The 24,326-nt window shown below is 45.8% G+C and overlaps 1 protein-coding gene across 1 annotated transcript; it reads left to right on the top strand.

Moving 5' to 3' along the window:
- The first annotated feature begins 352 nt into the window (after window positions 1-352).
- Window positions 353-23,555, top strand: LOC144120019 (endothelin-converting enzyme 1-like). Its single transcript, XM_077652501.1, has 8 exons — window positions 353-427; window positions 4,117-4,303; window positions 6,506-6,695; window positions 13,284-13,463; window positions 14,563-14,808; window positions 16,398-16,748; window positions 20,605-20,912; window positions 22,774-23,555. The coding sequence occupies exons 1-8, from the start codon at window positions 353-355 to the stop codon at window positions 23,157-23,159; spliced, it is 1,923 nt and encodes a 640-aa protein (XP_077508627.1). The 3' UTR covers window positions 23,160-23,555.
- Window positions 23,556-24,326: the final 771 nt, after the last annotated feature.

Below are 24,326 nucleotides of genomic sequence, written 5' to 3'. Positions count from 1 at the left end.
ACCACGCAATTTCTTTTCCCCTCTTTTGGTTGCTTAAAGACGACGTGTAAATACGTGTAAACGGTGTGCTTTTATGCTTAATTAAAAGAAACATTGCAAGCTCAGCGCATGTTCCATCAATCATTATTCTTTGCCCGTTCTCTGTAGTTAGGCCGTGTATTCCTAAAATGTCATACACCGACTGATCCAAAATTACATGCTGCAAAAATGACTGCGCTGCCGTTGGCCGCCAGACTCTCTGAACAGGAGCAGCGCCCCGTGCGAGGACTTCTACCGGTTCGCTTGTGGCTCGTGGCGCCCTCGCGTGGCAGGGGCACAAACATCGTTCAGGGACCTCCTCGCCGTGGCGCAGATGGACGCCATACGCTACCTGGGCGCCGCGCACAACATGAACGTGACGCTCCCTAAAGCCAGAATCTTGGCTAAGGTTTGTGCGCGTCCTTTACATACTCTGCAAGATTCAGCGAATTTAATGTTTTGAGCTTGGAAGCGGCTCAAGCAGCAAAAAAAAAAAGGTTGTGTTGGAAGACGAAACTTTTTAAGCGTTCAGTTATATGCTAGCTCTTCTCAACTCTATGGTTGAGGAGAGTACTTAGTACCAATAAGTTTCGGTCTATCCATCTTCCTTTTCAAAATTTCGGCTTCCCTGCGGCTTGCGGCTATGCAAAGGCTTACCGTAAGCAATGCGAGGTTAGCCTTTGCCTAGCCGCAAGCCGCAGGGAAGCCGAAAGTTGAGAAAAAGAAGATGGATAGGGTGAAACTTAGAGGTACTATTAACTCATTCATTTTGAGGCAGTACGTTCATACGAATATGCTGAACTCCGATTGCTAATCCCTTTGGAACAAAACAAAAATTGAGCAAGGTATCTCGATTGCAGCATCTTCTCTTTCAACGTTTGGTAGCTTATACAATGCGTTTAGTTAACTTTTCGGCAACTAAAAGAAGTTAACATTCATAAGTTAACATTCATGTTCCACGCCAGCGTCGAACACAGCCTTCGTGGCATGGTGCTCATTTCGCCAGTCACAGCACTCCGCAGTGCTCGCGAATAAATTTTGCTTATTACAAATACGCTCATGGCTACGCTACTACAGGCGCCGGTTGCGTTTCAACCTAAGATGGCCTGTGTAATTTAGCGAAACTGCGGAAACAATTCACGGTGACGTGACCATACCGTTGAGGCTGCTAGTCGTCTCCAGGGGCACACCTTGGGAACGAGATGAGTTGTCAAGGCTATTGTTTTTTCTTTAGTTATAATATTGCTGTAATTTAGATTTATTTGAGCAGCAGCGTGCCCACAAAAACGCGTATATTTGCTTAAATCGGAGTCTTAAAGAGCTATGATGGGAAAGGAAGGCTACGGCGGGTTCCCAGATGAATAACTGAGTAGTTTGAGTGCGCTTCGGCTACTGGCACGACTACTATGACCCTATCGAACAATGCTTGGTGTCTCTAACTGTGGTTTAGTGCTGCTCTCTGCCCTTTCATGACTGCGCGTTTGCACGAACGGTGCACTGCTGTAAAGAGACAGAAAAGGAGAGATGGCACTACAAACGTCAGTTTCGTTCCGTCTTTTAGTTGCATACCTAACGCATTTATACGAACTTGAGAAATAGGAAGAAGTAAAATATTTCTCGATGCAAAATTTTTATTTCAATTCATTATTCAGAATCGTCCTTTTATTGGTGGAAGTATATTTCTAAACACCGACTTTCGAGCCATCCTGCAATGTAAGATACTATTGGCAAACTCGTTACCTGTTAGGCGTGGTGATTAAGCTTTTGACTTCGGCTTCAAACATCCTTTTTCTATCCCGGGCGATAGTTTCCTTATGATAATTCGCGAGAATTACCTGCCTTCCTTCCAGAATTACAATGTAGTCAATGGGGTCGAATTTAAAAGTGGCGTCGAGAGAAGTCTGGCGAATATTACGAACGCACACTACGCACAAAAATTAACGCACACTGCACAATCCTTGCACAGGAAAAGTTCGAGACCGATTTGAACCTTTATGCTAGCGTTCGTAACCTTCTACACAAAACACATTTAGGGTTACGGCCCAAAAACGGTGTACAAAAAGTAGGACGCAAGCCGTATATGTGTTTGTTCGAAGCACGGAGGAACTGTTCCTGAATACATGAGATCGGAAGATGCGGTCGCGCTATGGACATGAAGATGAAGCAGCTAGCGTTTCTCTCCGTTGCCTACGGCGGCAACGTCCGGTGCGCACTGGCTACGTAGAGCTGCCCCTTGGAAAAAATGACGCCCGTTGCTATTTGTCCCATAAACTATGCTCAGGATAGAGCCCACACTTCTGCCGTTCATTTTGCATTGAACTGTTCTCTTTCTGTTTTCCGTCGTCCATGGTTTAAATATGCCGTAAGTCAGATTTTACGGCTGCAGAATAGAACGAGTAAAGCCAGAAAAGCTTTCAGTTTATGCGAATGCTTATTAAACAAAGCGCAGACTTTTAGCGCGAGAGTAGCTCGGATCCAATGTGGTTGTCGGTACCTTAAAGTTTGCAGGAAGTGTTAAATGTTCAAGTGTTTTCCCGGACTGTGTGACTTAACTAATTCGGTTTGTGGAGGGAGCAAAATTTACTAATAACGCAATAAATTCACCGGTTATTCACCGTAAAGAGGCATTCAACGACTTTGGGCATCGTAGTCTTCATCGTGGCTGTGGTGTGTCCTTATCTATAAGGTCACGTGGTATAGCACACAGCACGCTACGAACTGAAGCTGAGCTGCTTCAGAGTTTTTTGTAGACCATTTTTCCTGCAATTCGGCCTCTGTTGTCTACCATACCGCATGTGATTTCTCCCACTAGAGGGACAAATAGATGCAAAGCAAACAACGCTGGACGGCTATGGGCGATTCAGACTGCAGCAATACCTAGTGCAGCTGGTGTAAAATGCGTTGTGTGGAGCGCATGTGCTGTCCCAACGGCTGATGACTCTTCTTATTATTGTTTATTTACAATGCTTCTACTCTCAACCGAGAGCCTAGTGCCAAGGAAGTTTCTTTTTCTCGCGTTAAGCTACACGTTCGAGTAATACAAAAAAAAAATGAAGCAGGTAAACGATTCAACAATTAGACGCAAATACAAAACGAGAAATGTTAAGGAGCAATAAAAGGCGCATTCAATTTCGGTTCTGCGTATTGGGAATACGTAGAATTGGGAGCAAACATGAGAAGCATTATGAATCTCTTGTGATCAGTTTTAGATGTTAATCGAAAAGGGGGATGTGACGCATAGTCGTTTCAGAGATGGGACGCTTATTCTAAGAGCAAAAAATAAGGCATTGCCTTCGCGCGTTTGCTGTGGTGTACGCGACTGCGCAAGGCGCACTTTCTTATGACCGGGCCCTTCCCAAGCTTGCCCGATGGAGGCAGGCTTATCTCGTGGCCACAGATGTCGAACCACGAATCGTTTTTCATTAAACATACGCAGAGTGTGTGACGTGCCGCTACCACATTGAATTTTTAAAAGGCTTCAGGTTAATCTGTGTAGAGCAGTTGCGTATTGCGCAGGAGGAGCGAAAGGAAGGGCAACGAATTATGGTCTCTGGACTATTATAAATGGCATTTGGTATTCTTTTTTGACTCAGAAAAATCTTGCTCGTTGGTTTCTGTGACCTACAAACACAACAGCTTTTCCCATGAGGTAATCTAAGCTATGGCTGCCGACACAAAAGTGCCTGTTGGTGCGTGGTTTCTCTACTTGCTGTATTACTCGTGGGTACAGTCACGTTTTAGCAGAGAGATAGTAAGAATGGGACAGTACCCTTACTGCGAGATGTCTGAAATTCATGCGATCTGAGCATAGATTCAATATCTTGTTGCGGAACTGCCATTAGGCTTAGCCCCTAGAGACCATGCGGAAAGTATTGCTAAAAAACAAACCGCCATATTTAATACTTAAAAACTTCGTAAGTTTGCGGGCATATTGGTTTGGTAAAATGAGGCTCACATGCTGTATATAGCTGGGCTTCCAATGTACTTTCCCTATTCAGCTGCATTCATGAATAACTGAAGCCTTCGCGACGTTAAATTTCTGAGACAGCTAGGAAGCATTTCCAAACCATCAAGATGGAGTGTGTGTGCTCTACGCAGGATCCGGTGCCCTCGCCACGAAACCGTGCCGAGCGCGCGTACCGCGTGTGCCTCTACAGCCAGGTGAGCGATGTGTCGCTGCTGCACCAGTTCCTCGCCAACCGGTCGCTGTCGTGGCCCGAGAGAACCACGGCGACCGCGCAACCGCTGGACGTCCTCCTGGACCTCGACATCAACTGGAATCTCGGTGCGGAAACGGAGAGCCGAATAGCGATTATACGTTTCCCGAGCCAAGGCCCAGATTGTGCCTGCGGAATTGGGCTTGAGATTGTTGCTGCTTCACCTGCTCTTCCTAAGCCCTTGCTTTCACTAGCGAAGCGTTGATGCTACCTACGCATGGATTTCAAGACTATTTCGCCGAGTTACTGTGGTTTGGAAACCAGATAAAGAGTAAAGGATCGTTTAATGATATATTTTATTTGCGTACATCACTCTGGTGCTGCATTTTAGTTTAGCTCACATGAGCCATGCAGACGAAAAAGGAAACAGGTTTTTACACCTGCCGTTATGGGACTGCATGCACGAATATACTAGTCTCGACACATTCGCGAACTTCTACCTGTATCGTTAGAAAATATTGCACACCATATTCTTTTAAACGGCGCCTTAATTGAACTATCTTGTTGCAGTTGTATTTTGACAGATACAGGTTCGGTTCGCAAAAAAAAAACATCTTTCTTTCAGTGATCCTATCTCCTTTTTAGCGTTGTTGCAGTGAGTGAATCTTAAGCAGATACATATAGTTTATAAGAAGTCATATCTTAGTAATGTAAGTGACGCGTCTGAAGTAGACAAGAGCATTGCAGCGAGATAGTAGCGCCTAACGCAAGCATGAAATACCGTCACTGGTCAAGTCGCAAACTGATCATTGGGCCCTTGTTAGCAATAGACAGCGGCGAGCAGCTCACGCAACCAACTGGGTGGCAGTGCAAGCATGCTGCTTTCTAGGCTGCTGCGCCTTTCGAACTAGACTATTGTTTAATTGTTTTACGCTGTTTACGTCAAACATTGCTCTGTTTTGCTACAACAGCGTGCGCCGACTGATCCCCATATGAGTCATGTTTTCATTAGAAACCCACTCAGCAGTCTCCACTCATAAGCGTGGTCTGCGCCCGTCGCGTCACGCCGCCGTCTCTGCTCACTTCTAATTAGTCATGCTCGTTCTGAATGCGTCTGTGCTGGCTGACAGCAGAGACTGCTCTTCATGTAACAGTCTGGGTTTTCTCCTGTTAGTTGGCGGCTAAAACTGAGGATTGAAAATAACAGTGCGACAGTCGTATTTTGTTATACGAAAAAAATGAAACGTTGGGTAGTAGATGCATAAATGTAAGGCACGTTTCTTACAAGATTACGCCATTCGTTGGGCTTGCTCTTGCCGAAGCTGAAGTTGTAAAGGGCCTGGGACATTAAGGCATTCAGAATAAAGCGATTATAGATTTCATTGCTAAGAAAGCATTACTAGAATTTCATTTCTTTCGTTAGTCTGTCTTCTGAGAAGACGTCTACCAAAGGACACCTATGTGCTCAATGATTGTTCTTACTGTGCGCGTGGCTGGAAGTTTAAACTGGTGGAATGCCTTTGGACGGATTCGGCCAGCCAGCTTTCGATGCGTGTTATGCACTGTTGAGGCATCGATGGGAAAACCCGCACTAAGTGCAGTGTTTTAGCGTCGACCCTGATTCTGCGCCTCATAGAATATTGCTGATGGAGCGTTGTTGGTTATACCAGATGTTTCAAGGAATTTTTTTTTAACATACGCTTTTGGGTTAAAAATATGACTCTTGCGGCATAGCGTTACCAGTGTTGGCAGACACCAGAAAACCGGTAAATTGTTTTAAGTGTAAGCTGCATGGTTTAATTATTCTTAATAATTAAATTTCTAACATTTAGAGTTAGGCGCCTAGTTGCAATCTGAGATTTGTAGGCGATCGTTAGTAATAGCGGTATCTGTTTTTACAATTTAAAACGTGATTAGTCGTGGCGCTGTGGCTCAAAACGCACACTGGAAAGGTTGCTTTGCCTGCATGCATTTCTAAAGCGCATGTATTTTGGCACGATGCAGCCAAATTCATAAATGCAACTAGGCGTCCAACTCCAATAGTTAAAGAAGTAAATTATTAAAAATTAGTTAACCAGCTCACTACTTGAGATGATTCAGCGGTTTTCTGGTGTCCGCCAACACTGGTAATACTATGGCGAAAAAACAATATTTTTACTCCATAAAGCCTATTTTTGAAAAAAGAAAAAAACAAAGTCTACTCTGAAACACTCCTGGTACGTATATGGTCGCGCGTTCGGCGGCGGCTGTCAGCTGAAAAATGCTCAAGGTTCTGGGCGAGCAGCCCGGAACACGCGTAAGTGGCGCGTACTGCACTGTCCGCATCTCAGGCCTGTGGTTCTCGGTGCGGGTCTCCGGGGCCCACCACGGCCGGCGGCTGGTGCGCGTGGGGCCCGGAATCGTGTCTGCAGCGTGGAAGAAGGCCCTGGACACCGCCGTGCTGCGCGGCGTCTACAACGCCCGGGTGCGCCGCTTCTACGACGTCATGCGAACCAACAACTTCGTGCCCATCAGCGACAAGTGAGCGCACGCCAGGCTACTTTCTGGAACTGCAGCAGTGGTGACAGAGCGAGGGAGAACTTTACTTTCCGGGCCTCCGTTTCTACTCGTCAAAAGTCGCGGAATCGTATCTGCGCTCAACATCGGGAACATTATGTGCTTACTTGATGAACACACGGAGCCTGATTATTAGAAGGCCGCAAGAAATTCCAGCCCAACCGGGACGCGATCTCTGTTATGCGAAATTTTTGGGAAGGCCTATGCAATATTGGTGGGAACAGGTTTTCAGGCAGCGGCAATCGCCCGCACTATATCGAATGAGCATTCATCATTATCGTCATCATCAGCCTGACTACGTCGACCACAGGACAAAGGCCTCCCACATACCTACAATGAACGCTGCCCTTTGGCAGCTGCGTCCACCCTATTCACGCTAGCTTCTTAATCTCATCCGTCCACTTCACCTTCTACCGCCCCTTACTACGCTTGCCTTCTCTTGGAATCCACTCCGTTACCCTTAAGGACCAGCGATTATCTTCCTTTTGCATTACATGCCCTGCCCAAGCCCATTTCTTCCTCTTGATTTTGATTAAGGTGTTATTAACCAGTGTTTGATCACTGACCCACTCTCCCCTTTTCCTGTCCCTTAACATTTACACCTATCATTTTTCTTTCCATGGCTCGCTGCGTTTTCCTTAACTTGAGCTGAACCCTTTTCGTTAGCCTCCACGTTTCTGCCCCGTAGGTGAGTACCGGTAAGACACAGCATTTGTACACTTTTCTCTTGAGGGATATTGGTAGCCTGCTATTCGTGATCTCCGAGAACCTCTCATATGCTCTCCACCCCATTCTTATTCTTCTTGTTATCTTCTCCTCGTGCTCTGGATCGGCGGTCACTACCAGCCATAAGTAGAGGTATTTTTTTGCCGTTGATTATGCTAAGATCACTCTAGAAGTATGATTATAGGCTTTGGTCTATTATGAGGGTGATTTAGAATAACTGGAAATCACGTTTATCGTCTTCATTGGCGTTTAAGAATGTTTTCTGAATTTCAAGCCTAGTTTATCCGGTGCGCTCAACCGCCTAACAGGTTATACAGCTAACGACTGAATTTGCATACTTTCCTGCAGGTCACCTTAGAAGGTGTTAGATATAGGGGCCTGTTTGGGTTACTCGCACTCTATAGAAAAACATGTCTTTTTGGAAGGCCCGTTCAAGCTCACTAAGGTGCCACGCGAAAAAAAAAACACTCTGTAAGGTCTACATTCCATTCTTTTTTCCATGTCTGTACTTAGCAGTAAACGTGTTGTCTGTGGCGTGACTTCCGTTTCCATAAAGTCCTTTCTGCTCGCTTGCTTGCTTGCCTGCTCCTGGCCATAGTACGCGTATACCCGAGCGACAAGAAGGCGAAGAAAATACTTGGGGCACATTTAAACAGTAGGGTTTGCCGTTCGCTCCTCAACGAAGAAAACAAGGTTGCTAGATTTTTTAGCATTAGCCTGGTTTCATCCGATTTCGTGGTCACCGCCTGCGCGTATTTCTATCAACAGCATGTGTGAGCCGAGTTCGTTTCCATTAAAGCCCCGCACCGGGCCTCCCATTCAGAAAGCGTTCGAAAAACTATTCGTCCTACCGGCAGTAGCGAACCACGTGTCATCAAGCCAGTTTCGTGGCTGTGAGACCGGACAGGATACCTGCGGCAAACAGCGTGTTAACTAACTCCAGATACCGCAGCGGTGGCTTCCGCTTTGTATGCTGTCGCTGAAGAGATTTGATTACCGGTGCTGAAGAGTACCCACGGGCTTGCCATTGGGGTACAATGTTTCCTATGGTGTGCGCAGCTTCCTCACTGGTGGATTCCATGGCTTCCGCGGCATCAATTAAATGCTCCCGCTAAGCGCATTCTGCCCTTTTACACCTTGTCATTCAAACTTCTGCTACCACATCTATAACTTCCGTTACTGAAACAGGCATTTCTGTAGATTTTCAGGCTTGGCCAGTTTTAGGCCCTTATTCATTTACATTCCGTTCGCTTAAAAGATGAGGCTACATTGAAAATCCAATTTTTAAATTTTGCTTTATATATCGAAATAGCCATTTATTTATAAAAAATGCAACAAAACTTACGTTTCCATTAACATCACTCCAAAAATACAGTAAAATGTGTCAGCGCCTGCATACCTTGCGAAACCGAAATTATTACCCAGCAAAAATTCCTTGCAAGAAGTGTCTTTTCAGCAACAGCAAAAGATGGATGCTAGACACCCGAAGACCTTGCGGATCAAACCTGGGCTGCACAAACTGACAGCTTGCCTTATAAGTGGAGAGCAACTTATTGCAAATACTCCCGTCAGTATACTGATGCCATTAAAACCACGAGAATATGAAAGTGAGCTGCAGCACGACCGCGAAAAAGTAATATCAAGACTAACGAGTTGCTGAGCTACCCATATGGCGGATTTTAACTCACCTGAACATTTCCTTACAGCATTTTCATTTATTCCCAGTTTTTTTTTGTCGTTTTCTTCTAAACTCACTTTTTACCGTTCCTTCTTACGGAAATGTGCCTAACTTCCTTGTGGTAAAGGATCTTTGAATGAAACTTTTTAGAATTCCTTTTTTTGTATATAGATGTGCACCGAACTACATGAAGTGAAATCGTGCAATAAATTTTGTTATTCGCGCATTTCTCCTCAAAGATGCATTGATAAGCGCATTGATTTTGGTCATTTGAATATTTTACAAAGAGCACTCAATATGTGAACACTATTTCGGTGTATTGCATAGCTCAGGTATTTACATGTATATCTTGCCTTGTGACCAACTACTTTAAAGGTATGACTAGTGGCGTTAGATTAATCTTTAGCGCAGTTTGTAATAAAACTATTTTTATGTCTAAGTTAGCATATTGATTTTAACTTCGTGGATTTTAAGACATGCCTCTAATTTATATTTGTATCTGCTATTATACTTATTTTCTCGAAAAGTAGCTCCATACCTTAAACCAGACGTAACTCCGATAAGTGCGGGCTCCGCTACTTTTTTCGTTTATATTTTATTAAACCGCGGGGCCATAAACAGAGGGTGAAATGCTTGAACAAAAATCTCCTTAACCCCACTTGGTCGAGAGCATACGCATTAGACTCGCTGCCCATGATGCATTTAAAACAAAATCACGATCAGTATTGGTGATTTTTACGAAATCAACGCCACATTGCAGTGGCGCCGCATACTTTTCGAAGGAGGATCGCCGCACAAGAAACCGCGTTGTTTGCTATATTGTTTGGGCGCTTCGCGATACATCCACTCACTGTTGTCACAACTGTGCTATGAAAACGTATTTTAGGAGCGCTTTTAGGTTAATGTTACCACACTAACGATATAAATGAGCGCCCCAAGTGCTATATGAAGAGTTTTCTGTGTGTTTGGATAAGTTGTTGCGGTTAGGAATACACAACACCATAGAGGAACAGATTGAAGCTCACCAAATTTCCCAGTTGGAGAGACTCGCTAACTCTGGCAAAACAATCATTAGAAAACTCAAAATTGGCTATGTCACCGAAAAATCCGAGAAGCATCTAATACCTAAGAATATTTACGAGATGCTTCAAGATAAGCCGCTTCCAAAAAATATGACCCCGGCGAGACATGAAGCTAGAAGACTGGCTAGAGCTAAAGCTCTCCATAAATATTGCGCTGGCCAAAGAGAGGTAACCAACGTGTACGCGGCAAAGCATGAGGAGAGGAAGGGCCACGTGATAGCCGCTGTAAACAAACAAATAACAACAGCTGCCACTGTCCTCACAAACAACATCGAGGAAGCAGAAGAGGCAGCAGTCGCCCTGGCGATAACCAACACACAATGTAGAGTCATAATGAGTTACTCGAAAAGTGCTGTAAGGAACTTTGCACAAAGAAAAATGCACAAAATTGCGCACCAAAACCTCCACAGGGCAAATGACATTCAAATTCGCCCGATTAAATGGATCTGGGTCCCCGCACACTCCTTTCATACAGGGAATGAAATGGCTGCTGAAAAAGCTCGAGGTGCCATTAACCAGGCCATGAGCGCTCATCCCTGGGAGATAGCTGGGAGATAGCATGACTATATACCAGGAGATTACAAAATATCACAAAAAACTGAGATTAATATACCCGGCCCCACATAAATCACTAAACAAACAAACAGAAACAGGTTGTTTGGAGGCAACTTCAAACAGGCACATTACCTAGCCCACACAGAAGAGCCCTAATGTACCCCGGTAACTTTAAACCACAGTGCCCCATATGTAAGGATCCAAAAGGGAACCTTGCACATATGATGTACGGATGCCCCAGGCTTAAGTCTAGGCCACAATGGCATATTAGCAACAAAGAACAGTGGGAGACTGCGGTAACAAGCTTGGAACCTGAAGTTCAGATGCTGGTGGTGGATTGGGCACTGGAGGTCGCCTGCAGGCACGAAGCCGCGGCCATCGCCTGAAGCCTGGACCCAACACCGCATCCACGGCGGTGAAAGCGCAACCTTTTTGGTTCAATAAAGTTGTCAATGAAAGAAATTCTGTAGCAAGAAATAGTCAGAGCACGGGAACAGAAAATATCCACGCTGTAGTGGAAATCTTGTACGGCCATGACAGCGCAGTTCTCATCAAGCACCGGTCTCATATTCCTGAAAGATAATTTGCCTGGAGTAGATGGGCCGATGTGAATACGTGACGCTGCTTACTAAGAAAGTCGCTAAGCACGCGTGAGAAACGAGAAATTTTCAAGCGCGGAGAGTTTCCGGCTTTTCTGAGCTCCTCTTTAATTGTAGGCCTCGTTATTGCATGCGTGTACGGAGATATGGTGCTTTGTTATCCAAGGAAGAAGACTGTGGCAACCTACTTCATTCAAATTAAAGTTCATCCTGATAATCTTCGCTGTCGCTGCAATCAGATGGGTGGCAAGAATCTAATAGGAATGGATGAGAAGGATTGTGTTAGAGCGGCCTTGCGTTCACAACATGGCTTCAATCCACTGGTCACGAACAAAGTGAGAGCACAATACACGCTTAATTAATCCGAAAAGACAGTGCGCAGACAAAAGCCATCGTATTCGCGAATTTCTGGCTGCCCATCTACACACATGATTTGAAATCAATATTTATATTTAAAGTATAAAATTCAACATCATCAGAAAAAAACGCAAATGAGAGAAGCTTCACAACTGAAATTTAATTAGAAACTTTTTGTAGGTGGTTTGTGCACAGCAGGCTGAGAAATTGACGATTGCTTGGCCACTCACTTGATCGTCTGTTTTTGTTTTGTTCACAGATTGCACAAGCGCCTTCATTGTAAACCTCGTTGGCATTAAATTCTCTTCAAAGCACGCATAGACCGCCGACTGCAACTGCTTTCGCACCAGCCGTTTTCAAACTCCAAACGTCGTTTTTTTTTCTTCTCTCTCGTTTAATGTTCTACACTAGCGGTGTGGGAAAAGTACTTTTTTGAACACGATTCCTATGAAAATAGGCTACACTTTCTAGCGAATCGAATCCATAGACTGTAGGTAAAAATTGAACCGAATACGGAACGAATACTAGTGTGAGTATACGCTACTGGTACGAATTCTCGAAGAAAACAAATATTCATGCGAAACAGCGAAGTGTTGTCGCCGCTCACGTAAGTCATGCAATTAAAGCTGTCGCTGTCGAAAGACGCAAAACTGATGTCCACTAGGAAACAGTGTGCATGAAATCAATGTATTAACGGCATTGGCCTCAGGTGATGCACATAGAAAAATTTTACGCCGATGACGACAGCGAACAATTTTCGTTGCCTGTAATTTTTGTCCATTTATTTATTCATTACACATCCATGCATTCGTTCCCTGAAACAAAGCTAACTTCTGCTCTTTTCCTCTTTCTTTCTTTTCTTTCTTTTTCGCTATCTTTCGTTCTTCCTACCCTTATTCTTCCCTTCCTTTCTTTCTTCTTCCTTCCTTGCTTCCTTACTTCCTTCCTTCCTTCCTTCCTTCCTTCCTTCCTTCCTTCCTTCCTTCCTTCCTTCCTTCCTTCCTTCCTTCCTTCCTTTCTTTGTTTGTTTCTTTTTTCTTTATTTATTTCTTTCTTTCTTCCTTTCTTTCTCTTTCATTCTTTATTTCTTTCTTCCTTCCTTTCTTCCTTCCTTCATTCCTTCCTTTCTTTTCTTCTTTCTTTCTTCCTTTCTTTCTCTTTCATTCTTTTTTTCTTTCTTTCTTCCTTCCTTTCTTCCTTCCTTCATTCCTTTCTTTCTTTTCTTCTTTCTTCTTTTCTTTCTTTCTTTCTTTTATTTCCTTTCACATTCATTACATTTCCTTTCACATTCTGTCACATTCATTACTGTATCTATTTTTGCGACATGGAAATACTGAGCAAGGCCCAGGAGGCAGAAAGAGGTTCCACACAACAGCTTGGGAGATTTCATCTCTATTTCTGACTTGACCGATCGAAGGCACTCCGCCCTTCAAAGCCAAACGGAAAAAGAAAACTAAATACAAGCACCAAACGGAGTAAAATCTAAGGATGCATATGATACTACAAACTTCTTCATGCCTACGTCCGGCGTCCCGCCCGGGCCATCTTGATGCAGGGATGTGGAAGGGCTGCGGCACGATGAGTACGCCGTCGCCGGGGCACTTTCCGAGTCGGCCAGTGGCGGTCAAAGGGAGCTGGCCTTCGCGTTGAAGCAGATGCACAAGCTGGCGACTCCCGGCCTGAGCGCCACGCAGTGGATCACGCTGCTCAACCGGCACTTCAAGGCGCAGCACAGGTGTGGGCGACTGTCTGAAGCGGAAACCTCTTGTCAGGACCACACAGCAAAGCGTCTGGAAATCTGGCTGCAATCATACCACCCCATTTGATAGAAGGAGAAGATTTGTGTTTCAGACGCTCTAGAAAAGTTATAAGCTACACAGTCGTGCCGTCTCTGAATGGCCGTGCCTTCTAAACCCTACCCTACCAGACCCGTTGATTCGTTAGGTGTCTTTGCCACTGGGTGACTGCACGTCGTTTTATGCACACTAGAAGTGCGCTTACTTCACATATCAGTGTGTTATCACGGGCCTCATGCCAGGCTGTATGAGTATAGATATTATTTTAAAAAATGTGCAAGCTGGTTTTCATTCATAGGCTGTTCTTGGAGAGTGTGGGAGGGGCGAAGGGCTCACTCTTTCATTATATTTAGCCCTGCGTAAAAGAAATGCGCCTACAGGGAGTGTCCGAGGTATCCCAGCTTCAACTGAGCGTTGAGAACGCACGATCCAAACAGAATTAGGAAAAAGAAGCCCTATAGTCCGAGGAAAAAAATCTTCAGTCGTATGTATTGCCTTCCTCCATGGGACCAATAATACAATCGGAGAGAATTTTGTCTGTACTGTTGGTGTTTAAGAACGTTCATTATCGAAATCTTTGATTAAAGTACTGCAAATATGACACCAGATTGATTATTTTTTTATCAACGCAATCGTAATTACTAATGTTCAATCACTTGTTAACCTATGCATTATCAGGCGCCGGAACTAAGCCAAAGATTGAGTGCAGAAATATATAGAGCAGAATAAATTAATACCGATTTCCTTAAGTCCCTTTCCGGGTGCTGAAAATTCGCTAGTCAAGCGCTTCGCCGAAAAGATTCTTAATCATATTGGTTATTGTTGGCAAAACGTGTGTGGTAGAGCCGTGTTTCCGCAGTTTTGAAACAGCTCAATGCAGGAGCCATCTGAAGTACGTGACACACCTGTGGGGAAAACTGCAAGCAGCAAATTCCAGCACTTTACCGCTTTGCTAGCAGGAGTTCTCAAGATTTCTTTTACAGCAGTAACACCCTTACTGTCTTGTAATTAGTACAACAGCGTTTACTTCATTTGCAGGGTGACCGAGAACGACCGTGTGCTGGCAACCAACGTGAAGCTCCTCCAGGCAGTGGACGGCCTTCTGAGCTCGCTGCCCGCGGACAGGGTACTCCACCAGCTGAGCTGGACACTCGTGCAGCTGCTGGGCTGGATGGCGGACCCCGTGCTACCGGGGCGACCCGCGGCCACGCGCCTGGTAGAAAGCCGTCACGCCGACTGCTTCTGGGCTGCCCACAGGGCCTTCGGGATAGCCTTCCTCTCGAGGTGCGATGCTGGAGGCCCAAGCCGAGACTGCCTTCTGTGCGCTCGTTCCAAAGTGCGGGTTTCTTGGAATGACGAAAAATCCTTAGTGGCGGCCACAAGGAAGAAGCTAATGCTTCCAGTAATGCTATGTACTGCTAATCTTTCTGGAGCACTGTGGTGAAAAAAAAATGCGAGTCGATTTTTGTATTAGGCCAAATGAGGATATGTGCGCTAGCATGATGTGTTTATGTATGCTGCGCTGCTCTCTAGGTTAAGGTGGTTGTTGGTGTGTCTCTATGTGTGTTCTTTCATGCAAAATCGAAAGGACGACATGGCAAAAGGTTGCTTACTTGCGAAGTTGTAGCCTGTGGTAACTAGGTGAGAACCTGGGGCGCTGCACTCCTGCTAACCTGCCCATCTGGTTGCTTACTTGCCAAGGTGTTGCCAGTGGGCAGGCGAGCAGTGGATCAGTGGCACAAGGCAGGTGCTACGGTAGGTGTTTCCGTCGGTGGGACTTGGGTTGCTTGGGTTGGATTTCATGCAGGCTGCTCTTAGCGAGCAGCCTCTCACGATGAATAAGCTGCCGCCTTACACGGTGGGAAGGTAGCCCACCAAATGGTGGACAGGTTAGCAGCATTCCACAAAACCGGCTCCAGATATGAGATCAGATCAGGCAGCCAGGCAGGCAGGCAGGGCAGGGCAGGGTAGAGGCAAGGCAGGCAGGCATGCATGCATGCAGGCTGACAGGTACAAATGCCTTTGTGGGTTGTACTGTCTGTCTCTCTGCAGGAATCAGGCATTTCTTTTTCCACTCAGTACTGATAAGCATTACTCCATTTATCGCAGCGATGCCATAGTGTAGGACATATAGGTAGGGATGCAGTGGCCAGCGCCTCGGGAGAATAAGTAACCTAGTTCCTCTAGCACCCTAAACGACTCGTGTTTTTCGTAAGTGCTACCAAAGTCATCATTGGGTGCCCGTGCTGCCATGTTTCTGCAAACCAAGAACTTCCTTCAGACGAGTCTAACTGTCCTTAAGCCGGCCTTATGCCGTCATTAAGTGCCAGGAAAATCACAATCCGGACTGGTAATCAGTCGGAATTAGCGGTCTATTTAAGACGAGCCTAAATCGTCTAGGTCAGCTAGGGGGCTTGGCGCAAGAGACGCCGTTTGAACTTGCCACACCCGTAAGAACCTGTGCCATGCGACATCATGCAGTTTCTATAGCAACGAGATAGTTTATGTATTTTTTATCTGCCGGTGCAGTTTAACCGCTCGGCGGATGGAAAACGCTGCTATCAAGGGCCGGTTCAGATGCGCGACTGTAGTACTTTATCTGGCCGCTGGCGTGCGTTTCTCATGCTCCGTCCTCACCTGCATCACTTACACCGTCAGTGAGACTAAACTGGGGTATAGAAGAAAGGTGAGGATCGCAGATAATATGAACGCCATAGCTTAGTACCATCGCTTAACCAACTAGCCAGCGTGATACTTATTACTATTAACTCAACGCTGATACCTCCCGGCACAGCACGCGGAACCACAAATCTCACTTCGGCTTTCATGTTCGTGTTCTAAAAACTGACTCCTGAGCATCGCACTGCTTGCAGCTACATCAACGCCAGGTATCCGCCGCCCGTTCGTTCTGCGGTGGACGGCGTCCTCACCAGCGTCACGCAGACAGCCATCGACTTGTTCCTCAGGACGACCTGGATAGACGCCGAGAGCCGCGAGGTGGCTGTCGACAAGCTGCGCCGCGTGAACACTGCGCTGTGGCCTCCCGACGCCCAAATGAACGCCTCCGAGACGGACGCCCTGCTGCAGCACTTCCCGGAGCCTAGGGACGACCTGTTCCGCTACTGGCTGGACGCCCTGGCTGCACGTCGGGCGCTGCTGGGCAGGCGAGACCTGGAGGGCGCCTTCCTCTCCGAGGACGTGCAGTCGCAGCGCGCCCTCTTCAGGTGCTCGCTTTAATGCTTTGCTACAGATGAAAGCGAGGAGTGCAGTTTTACCTCACACAAATAATACTAGGTGCTCGGCTAACTGCTGCATTTGTTGGGCCTAAGTTAGCGATACACACGACGAAGAAAAAGAGTGAATGCCAGGATAAGATACTGCAGCATGTCACAGAACCATGCTAAAAGACTTAAAGAGGACAAATTTTATTTTTATTTTCCATAAATCGACAAATTATTTCCACGGTTGGAGCTAGATGCCTTTTCAATGCTCAGATATGTTAGTTTTCTTAGGTGCACTATGTCTCCAATTCATCTTTTATTCTCCTTTAAAAATTCGCGCGGATAAAAACATTTTCAGAACTATACGCAGACCTAATAGACATCACACTAAACACTTGATTCAAATAGGACGCGTGGTTCAAATTTCAAAATTTAGGCTCAGGTTCCAGCTTAAGGCATCTGCCAATAGTTTTTTGCCATTGCTCCAAGTTCGAAACTTAGTGCGCGAACAGTGCCGGACATGCGAATCTCTCATGCTTGCAGTTATAGCGTCGGGTTGTCAATCGTCACTATCCGTCTCTCCCTCTGGTGACCTTAATACCGCCGCCCTACAGATAAAAAACAGCGCTGGCGTACCGTGCCGACGCAAGTAATTCGTCTTGCGCACCCGCAGTCAACCGCCTTTGTTCGGTGACTTTAGTTTCTTCAAGCCGACGAGCACAGGCGTTAATCTTGTCCGCACTATACCTGTAGAAGGGAACTTGGCAACGACCGGTAATTTCTTGTGTTTTCCAAGTGCAACAACTGGATGCAAGCGTGGGCAGAGGGGGAGTGAGTTGTTTTTCTACGATGGAGGCATTAAAGCCGCGATCGAATTAGGAGATGTTGCACTTTCCAAGTAATCAGAGTACGGTTCGCAGAACAGTTTGTTTTTGTGACCGGCGGTGCCCCCAGATCCTGAATCAGAGCACATAAAAACACAATTTTCGACGATTAACGATAGGTTGGCTGGCTTATGCTCATTGGGTTATCCTGCCGCGACGCTCCTTTTGATAATCCTATTAAAATCAACCGTTGAAAGTAATGAATAAATAGTTATTTATGAGTTTCATTTATTGAATCAGCAGTAGAAATGATAGAACTCTATAATGTCCAATAATGTCAAACTCTATAATGGAATTACGACGATTCTGTAATTCCTACACTTTGAAGTGTTAGGAATTACAGAATCGTCGCTGTTTGTCCATTTCGTTGAACGTACAATTAGTATGCAGAGCGCCACATTGAAGGGCACTAAAGAAATCTCAATCGTTTTTTTTTTTCTGGAAGAATCGGACCGCTGGAGCTTTCGTCATTCTATTTGAGTTTGTTCGACGGCAACAGTCGCATGAACCATTGAAAATTTTCATTTTTTCTCCGCCAACTTCGATTCAAACTTGGACCGTTGGTCATGACGTCGAAGGTCGCCACATTGCTTTGTTTCGTTTACCATGCTTATGTTTCCTTTTTATCCACCTTAAGCAGGCAAGTGATGATGAAACAAACACTGCGTTAATAATCAGGCGCGTAATCTTTTGCTTTCCACGATATGATGTTAAATACACCATGACGTCACAGTGTAGTTGAATGGATGTTAGACCTACTCCTTTTGAAATGGGGCGTAGGCGGTGCCGCCTCACTCGATATACATAAAATATATCTGAAACGTTTAGGTACTACTGAAAATTCTTAAATACAAATTTCATTGACATTTACAATATGTGTCCATATTGAATCCTGCACTTATACATTTAGATCACAGCTACCAATCCAGTCGTCTCTATGATCTATCGCAAATGCATTCACAGTTCTTTTGTTATCTTTGAAGCCTCGGACCTCGGGGATAATTATGCCTGAGTCGACATCTCGATGAATACAGCAGCATTCAAACTAAATTTATCGAATTGTTTATTCAGATTCATCAGATTATAGGTGTAGGATTGATGTGGCGACCGCAGCGGTGGCCAAGTGGTTGAGCATCCGCTTCGAATGCGGGAGGTGCGGGGTTCGATCCCCAGTGCCGCCGGGTACCCACCGGTGATACAATGGGTACAAGCTTTCCCCTGGTCTGGTGCTCGGCTTATTTAGGGTGAAATGCTTGGGAAATGGCTCCTCGACCCCACCTTGAGTATTTCAGAAATACCTTGTGCCATGGCGCTCTTTGGCCATAGATGCCCTTGCGCCATAAAAACCCATCATCATCATCAGGATTGATGTGGCACATGAAATGCTACGACCCTCGTACAATCATACGACAGCGTCGCGCAATATGGATCTTTGATATCGGTCTTCTTATCTACATGACCGTGGGAGTGCCAGCTTCTCCTTGTCGGGAAAACTCATGCCAGTGGTTGGGGCTGATTTTAAGGCGAAAGCATTTAATGGCTCATACTCGCGGTGACCTTCCGTCCATTGCATTACTCGTGGTGACCTCCGTTTGTAACATCACCACCTAGGTCACGTGACCTTTCACATGATCACAACCTGACCTGTAAACTTCGAACCTTGGCACGTGCCGGAAGTCTTAACTTGGGAACTAGAAAGGTTTAGCAGAAAAACCGCTGAAGAATGCTTGCTCCAGATAGAGAGGACCGCACCCCATCCGCACACAAAGCAGCGCGCAGGCGACGGAGCCAATTTCCAGTTACCGTCACAGTCTTTCGGCAGGGTGGAATTTCAACCTGGAGTGCATTGCATGTGGCACTGCACAGCCTTTTAATCCACCTGCTACCTCCCACGCGTATGCGGACCTATCTGAACCACTACGACACAGCGCTGGTGCTGGTACAGAGTTTAGTTAAGGTTTATATACAGTAATAGTATTTACATTCGACCTAGAGACGACGCATCAGACGAAACGAACAGCGTGACGTCACCGCTTTCTTTCGCCGCGCTTTTCTGCTTTGTCGTGAAATTAATTGAAGCGCGTCAAATTCAAATCAGTGCAATGAGTCACAAACGGCTTTCGCCTTCCCGCACTCAAAAGAGATCTAAGTGCCTCCAACGAATTTTTTGCTTGCGCTCTCAGTGTTAGGCCACAGTGGCTTGGTTTATGAGAACGCATTAGAGTAGCGGATAAAACTGATCTAGAGACATGTTTTAAAGAGTGCAGAAAGTATTTTCGTTTTGGGCCATGTGACGGAGCACCAAGCTGCAAAGTGTTTTATTTAACGTTTTAGTTCATTCGCAGAATGCACGAAAAAGTAAACATGTGGAATTTTCAACGAGACCTTCATGACGCCCTGTGGGCTGGGCAACTCCAGATATATCGCCATACCTAGGGCGACGGAATAACTATAGCTATGCCGCACTCTGGTTCCTCCCCGACTGTTCCCGCTATAGACGGAAACAAGTGTCTATAGAAACACTGGAAAAATATCTTAATATAGCTACCACTTTAAATCTAGCAGCAATATGATATGCAGGGCATACTACGCCTAATGAAAACACTTGATCACCTGCAGCGCCAGCTACAGGAGCATCTGCCTCTGGCGTATTTCAATGTGTGTGTGTACATGTCACCTATGGTTCCGCAGACTACTGCGGGACGTCCACAGCTAGAGCCGCGCGAGGCTCAGAACTGGGCTCTTGAATTATTGAACCCGTGTGTAGTAAACCTTATACAAGAGCTTTCATGTTTTAACTGTAAGCTATTAGAACGCGCGATACAACAGCAGAGCGGGAGAGGCGACCTCGTTTCGACCCGCACTCATTGTTCCCTCTCTCTATAAACCAATAGAGTGAATGCCATTCTAGAAATTTAATTTTGCCCACAACAGACTACGCCTGCATCCTGCCGCACCTCGGTGCGGGTATACAGGTACCACTACTACGCCAACGAGCTGGCCGTCTCCTTGCAAGCCCTGCACAGTCCTCTCTTCGTGGAGGGCGGCGGCCGTGCCGTGAACCTGGCCGGACTGGGTGCCCAGTACGCGGCAGCCTTGGCGCGGGCGTTCGACCCTCGCGGTGTTCTGCTGGAGGGTCGCGGATCGGCCTCCGGTCTCTGGTGGGGAAGGGCCTCTTACCACGAGTACGAGCAAAGAACCACCGCCTGTGGAACGGCGGTTCCCACCAACGGCTCTGGCGGTACCCTGGAGCCTTTTGAAGGGGTCGCCGCCATAGAGATAGGTGCGGGCGGTTCGAGTTGTGAAAAGTAAAAAAATGAAAATTGGTCTTGAGGAAAGGAAACGACTCAGTAACTGTCTCACATATCTCGGCGGACACCTGTACCGCGCCGTAATAATAATAATAATTGTTTTTTTTGGGGGGGGGAAGGAAATGGCGCAGTATCTGTCTCATATATCGTTGGACACCTGAACCGCGCCGTAAGGGAAGGGATAGAGGAGGGAGTGAAAGAAGAAAGGAAGAGAGAGGTGCCGTAGTGGAGGGCTACGGAATAATTTCGACCACCTGGGGATCTTTAACGTGCGCTGACTTCGCACTGCACACGGGCGGCTTATCGTTTTTCCTCCATAAAAACGCAGCCGTCGCGGTCGGGTTCGAACCCGGGAACTCCGGATCAGTAGTCGAGCGCTCTAACCACTGAGCCACCGCGGTGGGTGAACCGCGCCGTAAGGGTAGGGATTAAGAACGGAGTGAAAGAAGAAAGGAAGAAAGGGCTCCTGAATAATTTCGATCACCTGGGGATGTTTAAAGTGCCCTGACATCGCACAGTATACGGCCACCTTTTGCATTTTGTCTCGATCGAAACGCATATTGCCTCCAAAAAAACTACATATTTCAAAAATTGGCCTTAAGCGAAAAAGTGTCGATAGCTCCAGAACTGTACCGCATACTCCTTCTCCCCCGTGGGTAGGCAAAAACTGGCCAAAAAATTACGATTGATTTGCGTTTTAAAGCCAAATTCCAATTAGGTGCTCTGTAGATCTGTGTGCCCGTCGTTTGGCACTGTTTATCGTACACTTGCCACACCTTGGTATGTATATATACATATACCTGGCCAGGTTGCCCAAGACCGGGTGAGTAGGTGGGCGGCCTGCTACAGAGCAGATTTAACACAAACAACCAACCGGACAACGGGTATTTGCTGGGAATGACCACTGTAAGTGCTAACGCAATAAAAATTCACCTCCCATATTCTCCTCGAACGAATAGTGACAATAGTTTTAGAATCATACCCCACGTGCTTTCAACCTCATAAAAGAGCTGTGCTTGACCAACAGACAATAACTTGCATAACCAAACATGGCACATTCCAAGTGGTTAGCAGCTCGACACGTTCTTGCTTAGTTCTAAATGGTCAGAAGAAGATCATTTTACTCATCACTGTCACGCTGGTTGACTTTCCGATACGATTGGAGCACTGCTTGCACTGCGACGCCGTGCCCCTCAGAAAATCTCTCTGATACAGGAATCGCTACAAGTCGACTGGGGCAGTTATGCTGCTATCTGCATGCTCGTTATCTGTTATAATTAGTAAATTATGTCATGAGGTTCCTCACAGAAAATGTTGGGTCCGCTTTTTACAAGTATTCCTTTCAGAATTCGTCTTGAAATGATCATTAGTAGTTGCCGCCTTTATAACGCCAAGGCTTATTGCTCACGATGGCGAACTCCTCAAGAGCAAGGAACACTTTCCAATTGCTTAGGCACGCACAAAAATCGACCGGGAATCAACATAGACAATATTGTTTGTCGCTGCTTGTGATGAGTGCTTCTCCAGTGTGCGATCAGTGTTTAACTATTAGATTAGAGTTTTACATCGTTTATTGGAGGCGCTCTTGGTAGTTGTCTCTCTATACTAGATGTCACTGTACTCGGAGAGCGCTGGAGTTGAAATCGATATAAGAATTGCTATCCAACATCAAGAATCTGTGTTCGCCTTTCATGCTCAGCTTGGCTGCCTTCTGTTAACAATGAGTTCATTTGACAATTAGTTCCATTGACATTTGATGCCCTTGCGCACTGGATTCTCATTTTCTTTTCGAGCGTGCACCAGCCAAGTAAAATGGCGCCGCCTCTCTCACAGCCTACGCTGCCTTCAACACCGCCCGCTCCATGAGCGACCGGGCCCGCTGGTGGAAGCGGCGGGACTTCCTGGGCCTGTCCGAGGACCAGGCCTTCTTCGTCTCCTTCTGCCAAGCGTACTGTGCCCGCGAACCGAGCGATCGGCAGCGCCTTTCCTGCACGCTGCCCTTAAAGAACTATCGGCCATTCGCCGCAGCATTCACGTGCCCCGCCGCCTCCCCAATGAACCCGCACAAGCGATGCGGATTCTTCGAAAGCGACTCCCCGCACACCCCAACCAGGGCTGCGTCGTCTACGCTGCAGACGCAGCCGTCGGCCAGCCATCAAAGCAGCGGCGACGACGCGGTGACCCTGGCGAAGATGCCCTTCGGAAAGAACATGTTTTGATGCATATGCCCACTTGCCCTAAAACGATTATGGCGAGTGCACGTTTTACGGGACGGATGTTTTAGAAGCTGCCTTTTCGGTTGCGTGCAGGCGAATGCTAGCCGCAGTATCGTCATTTTAGCAATACCCGCACATTTTTCATTCTCTATAGCTTTCGTGTTTCTTCACACGTTATGCCATTCTATCAAGCACAAAAGCATATGAACGCTACCTTGAACCGACGCTAAAACATTAAATTTACGGCATTTATGCATGCTGATGACGCTGCCTTGATATGTCCTAGTGAATTGAGGAGAGATGTTTTAAATATTGTTGCCTTTAAGGTGTAATGTTTATCTAATTGTTTTTTTAGTAATTCGTTCTGAATTCAACTAAGAGAAAATACATATCCTATTGAACTCAGCTCGCAGCTGCCACTAATAAATTCTCTGGATCTTCATATTAAAGCCTTTGTTGTTAAACGAGTAACTCGAATCATGTATTTAAAATCGGTACTGGATGAACAGTTTCACTGGCAACCGCACATCTCATTGCTCGGCAAAATCCTATCCAGTGTTTCCTGAATACTGTTCAAAACATCGGTACTATATTCATAGTTACTGTAAGAAAAATATATTTCAGTTTACCTGATATTCACATATCTTAGTGTTCTGAACACTGCGGCCATACCTGTCTTAACTATTTCAATCATTACTGAAAGTTCAAAACGAGCAATTCAGTTAATCTCATCGGCTAGTTACCATTCTCATACTTATCTCCTTAAATGTATAGAGGTAGGTCCGCAAAATCTATTAATTGAATATAAAAGAAAGTTAATAACGTACAATTTGATTAGGATAAATTGTAAGTTTTCTTTATGTCGGTTTTCAAGAATGGGCTGTCTCATTCTAATTAAAAGCAATGTTTATGATAGCAGAGCGCTTTCATGGGCTTGGACCCCATCCGTGAGCTAAGAATCCAGACATTTTGTACATACAATGTTGATGTTCGTTTTGTCTGTGGTTCATTGAGTGCATGAATGAATTTTTGTCGGTCACATGGACCTCATCACAAGTAGAGAAATTCTTACTACGGAGGTGGCTTTCAAGAATTTTGCTTTAGCTGTAAGATTGGGCAGGTAATGCGAAGCTTTCAAGGTTTGTTCTGCAACAAAAATGTGAGAGAAAT

Source organism: Amblyomma americanum, chromosome 2, assembly GCF_052857255.1.
Source record: "Amblyomma americanum isolate KBUSLIRL-KWMA chromosome 2, ASM5285725v1, whole genome shotgun sequence".
Classification (NCBI taxonomy): Eukaryota; Metazoa; Arthropoda; class Arachnida; order Ixodida; family Ixodidae; genus Amblyomma; species Amblyomma americanum.
Note: the sequence above shows the minus strand (reverse complement) of the source record. Positions and strands in the feature narration are given on the sequence as shown.

Bases quoted from the DNA above. Each gene is read 5' to 3' on its own strand.
- LOC144120019 (XM_077652501.1), top strand. From the start codon at position 353: ATGGACGCCATACGCTACCTGGGCGCCGCGCACAACATGAACGTGACG. The intron at 4,304-6,505 runs GTGCGGAAACGG...TCCGCATCTCAG, and splicing joins CGACATCAACTGGAATCTCG to GCCTGTGGTTCTCGGTGCGG. The intron at 13,464-14,562 runs GTGTGGGCGACT...CTTCATTTGCAG, and splicing joins CACTTCAAGGCGCAGCACAG to GGTGACCGAGAACGACCGTG.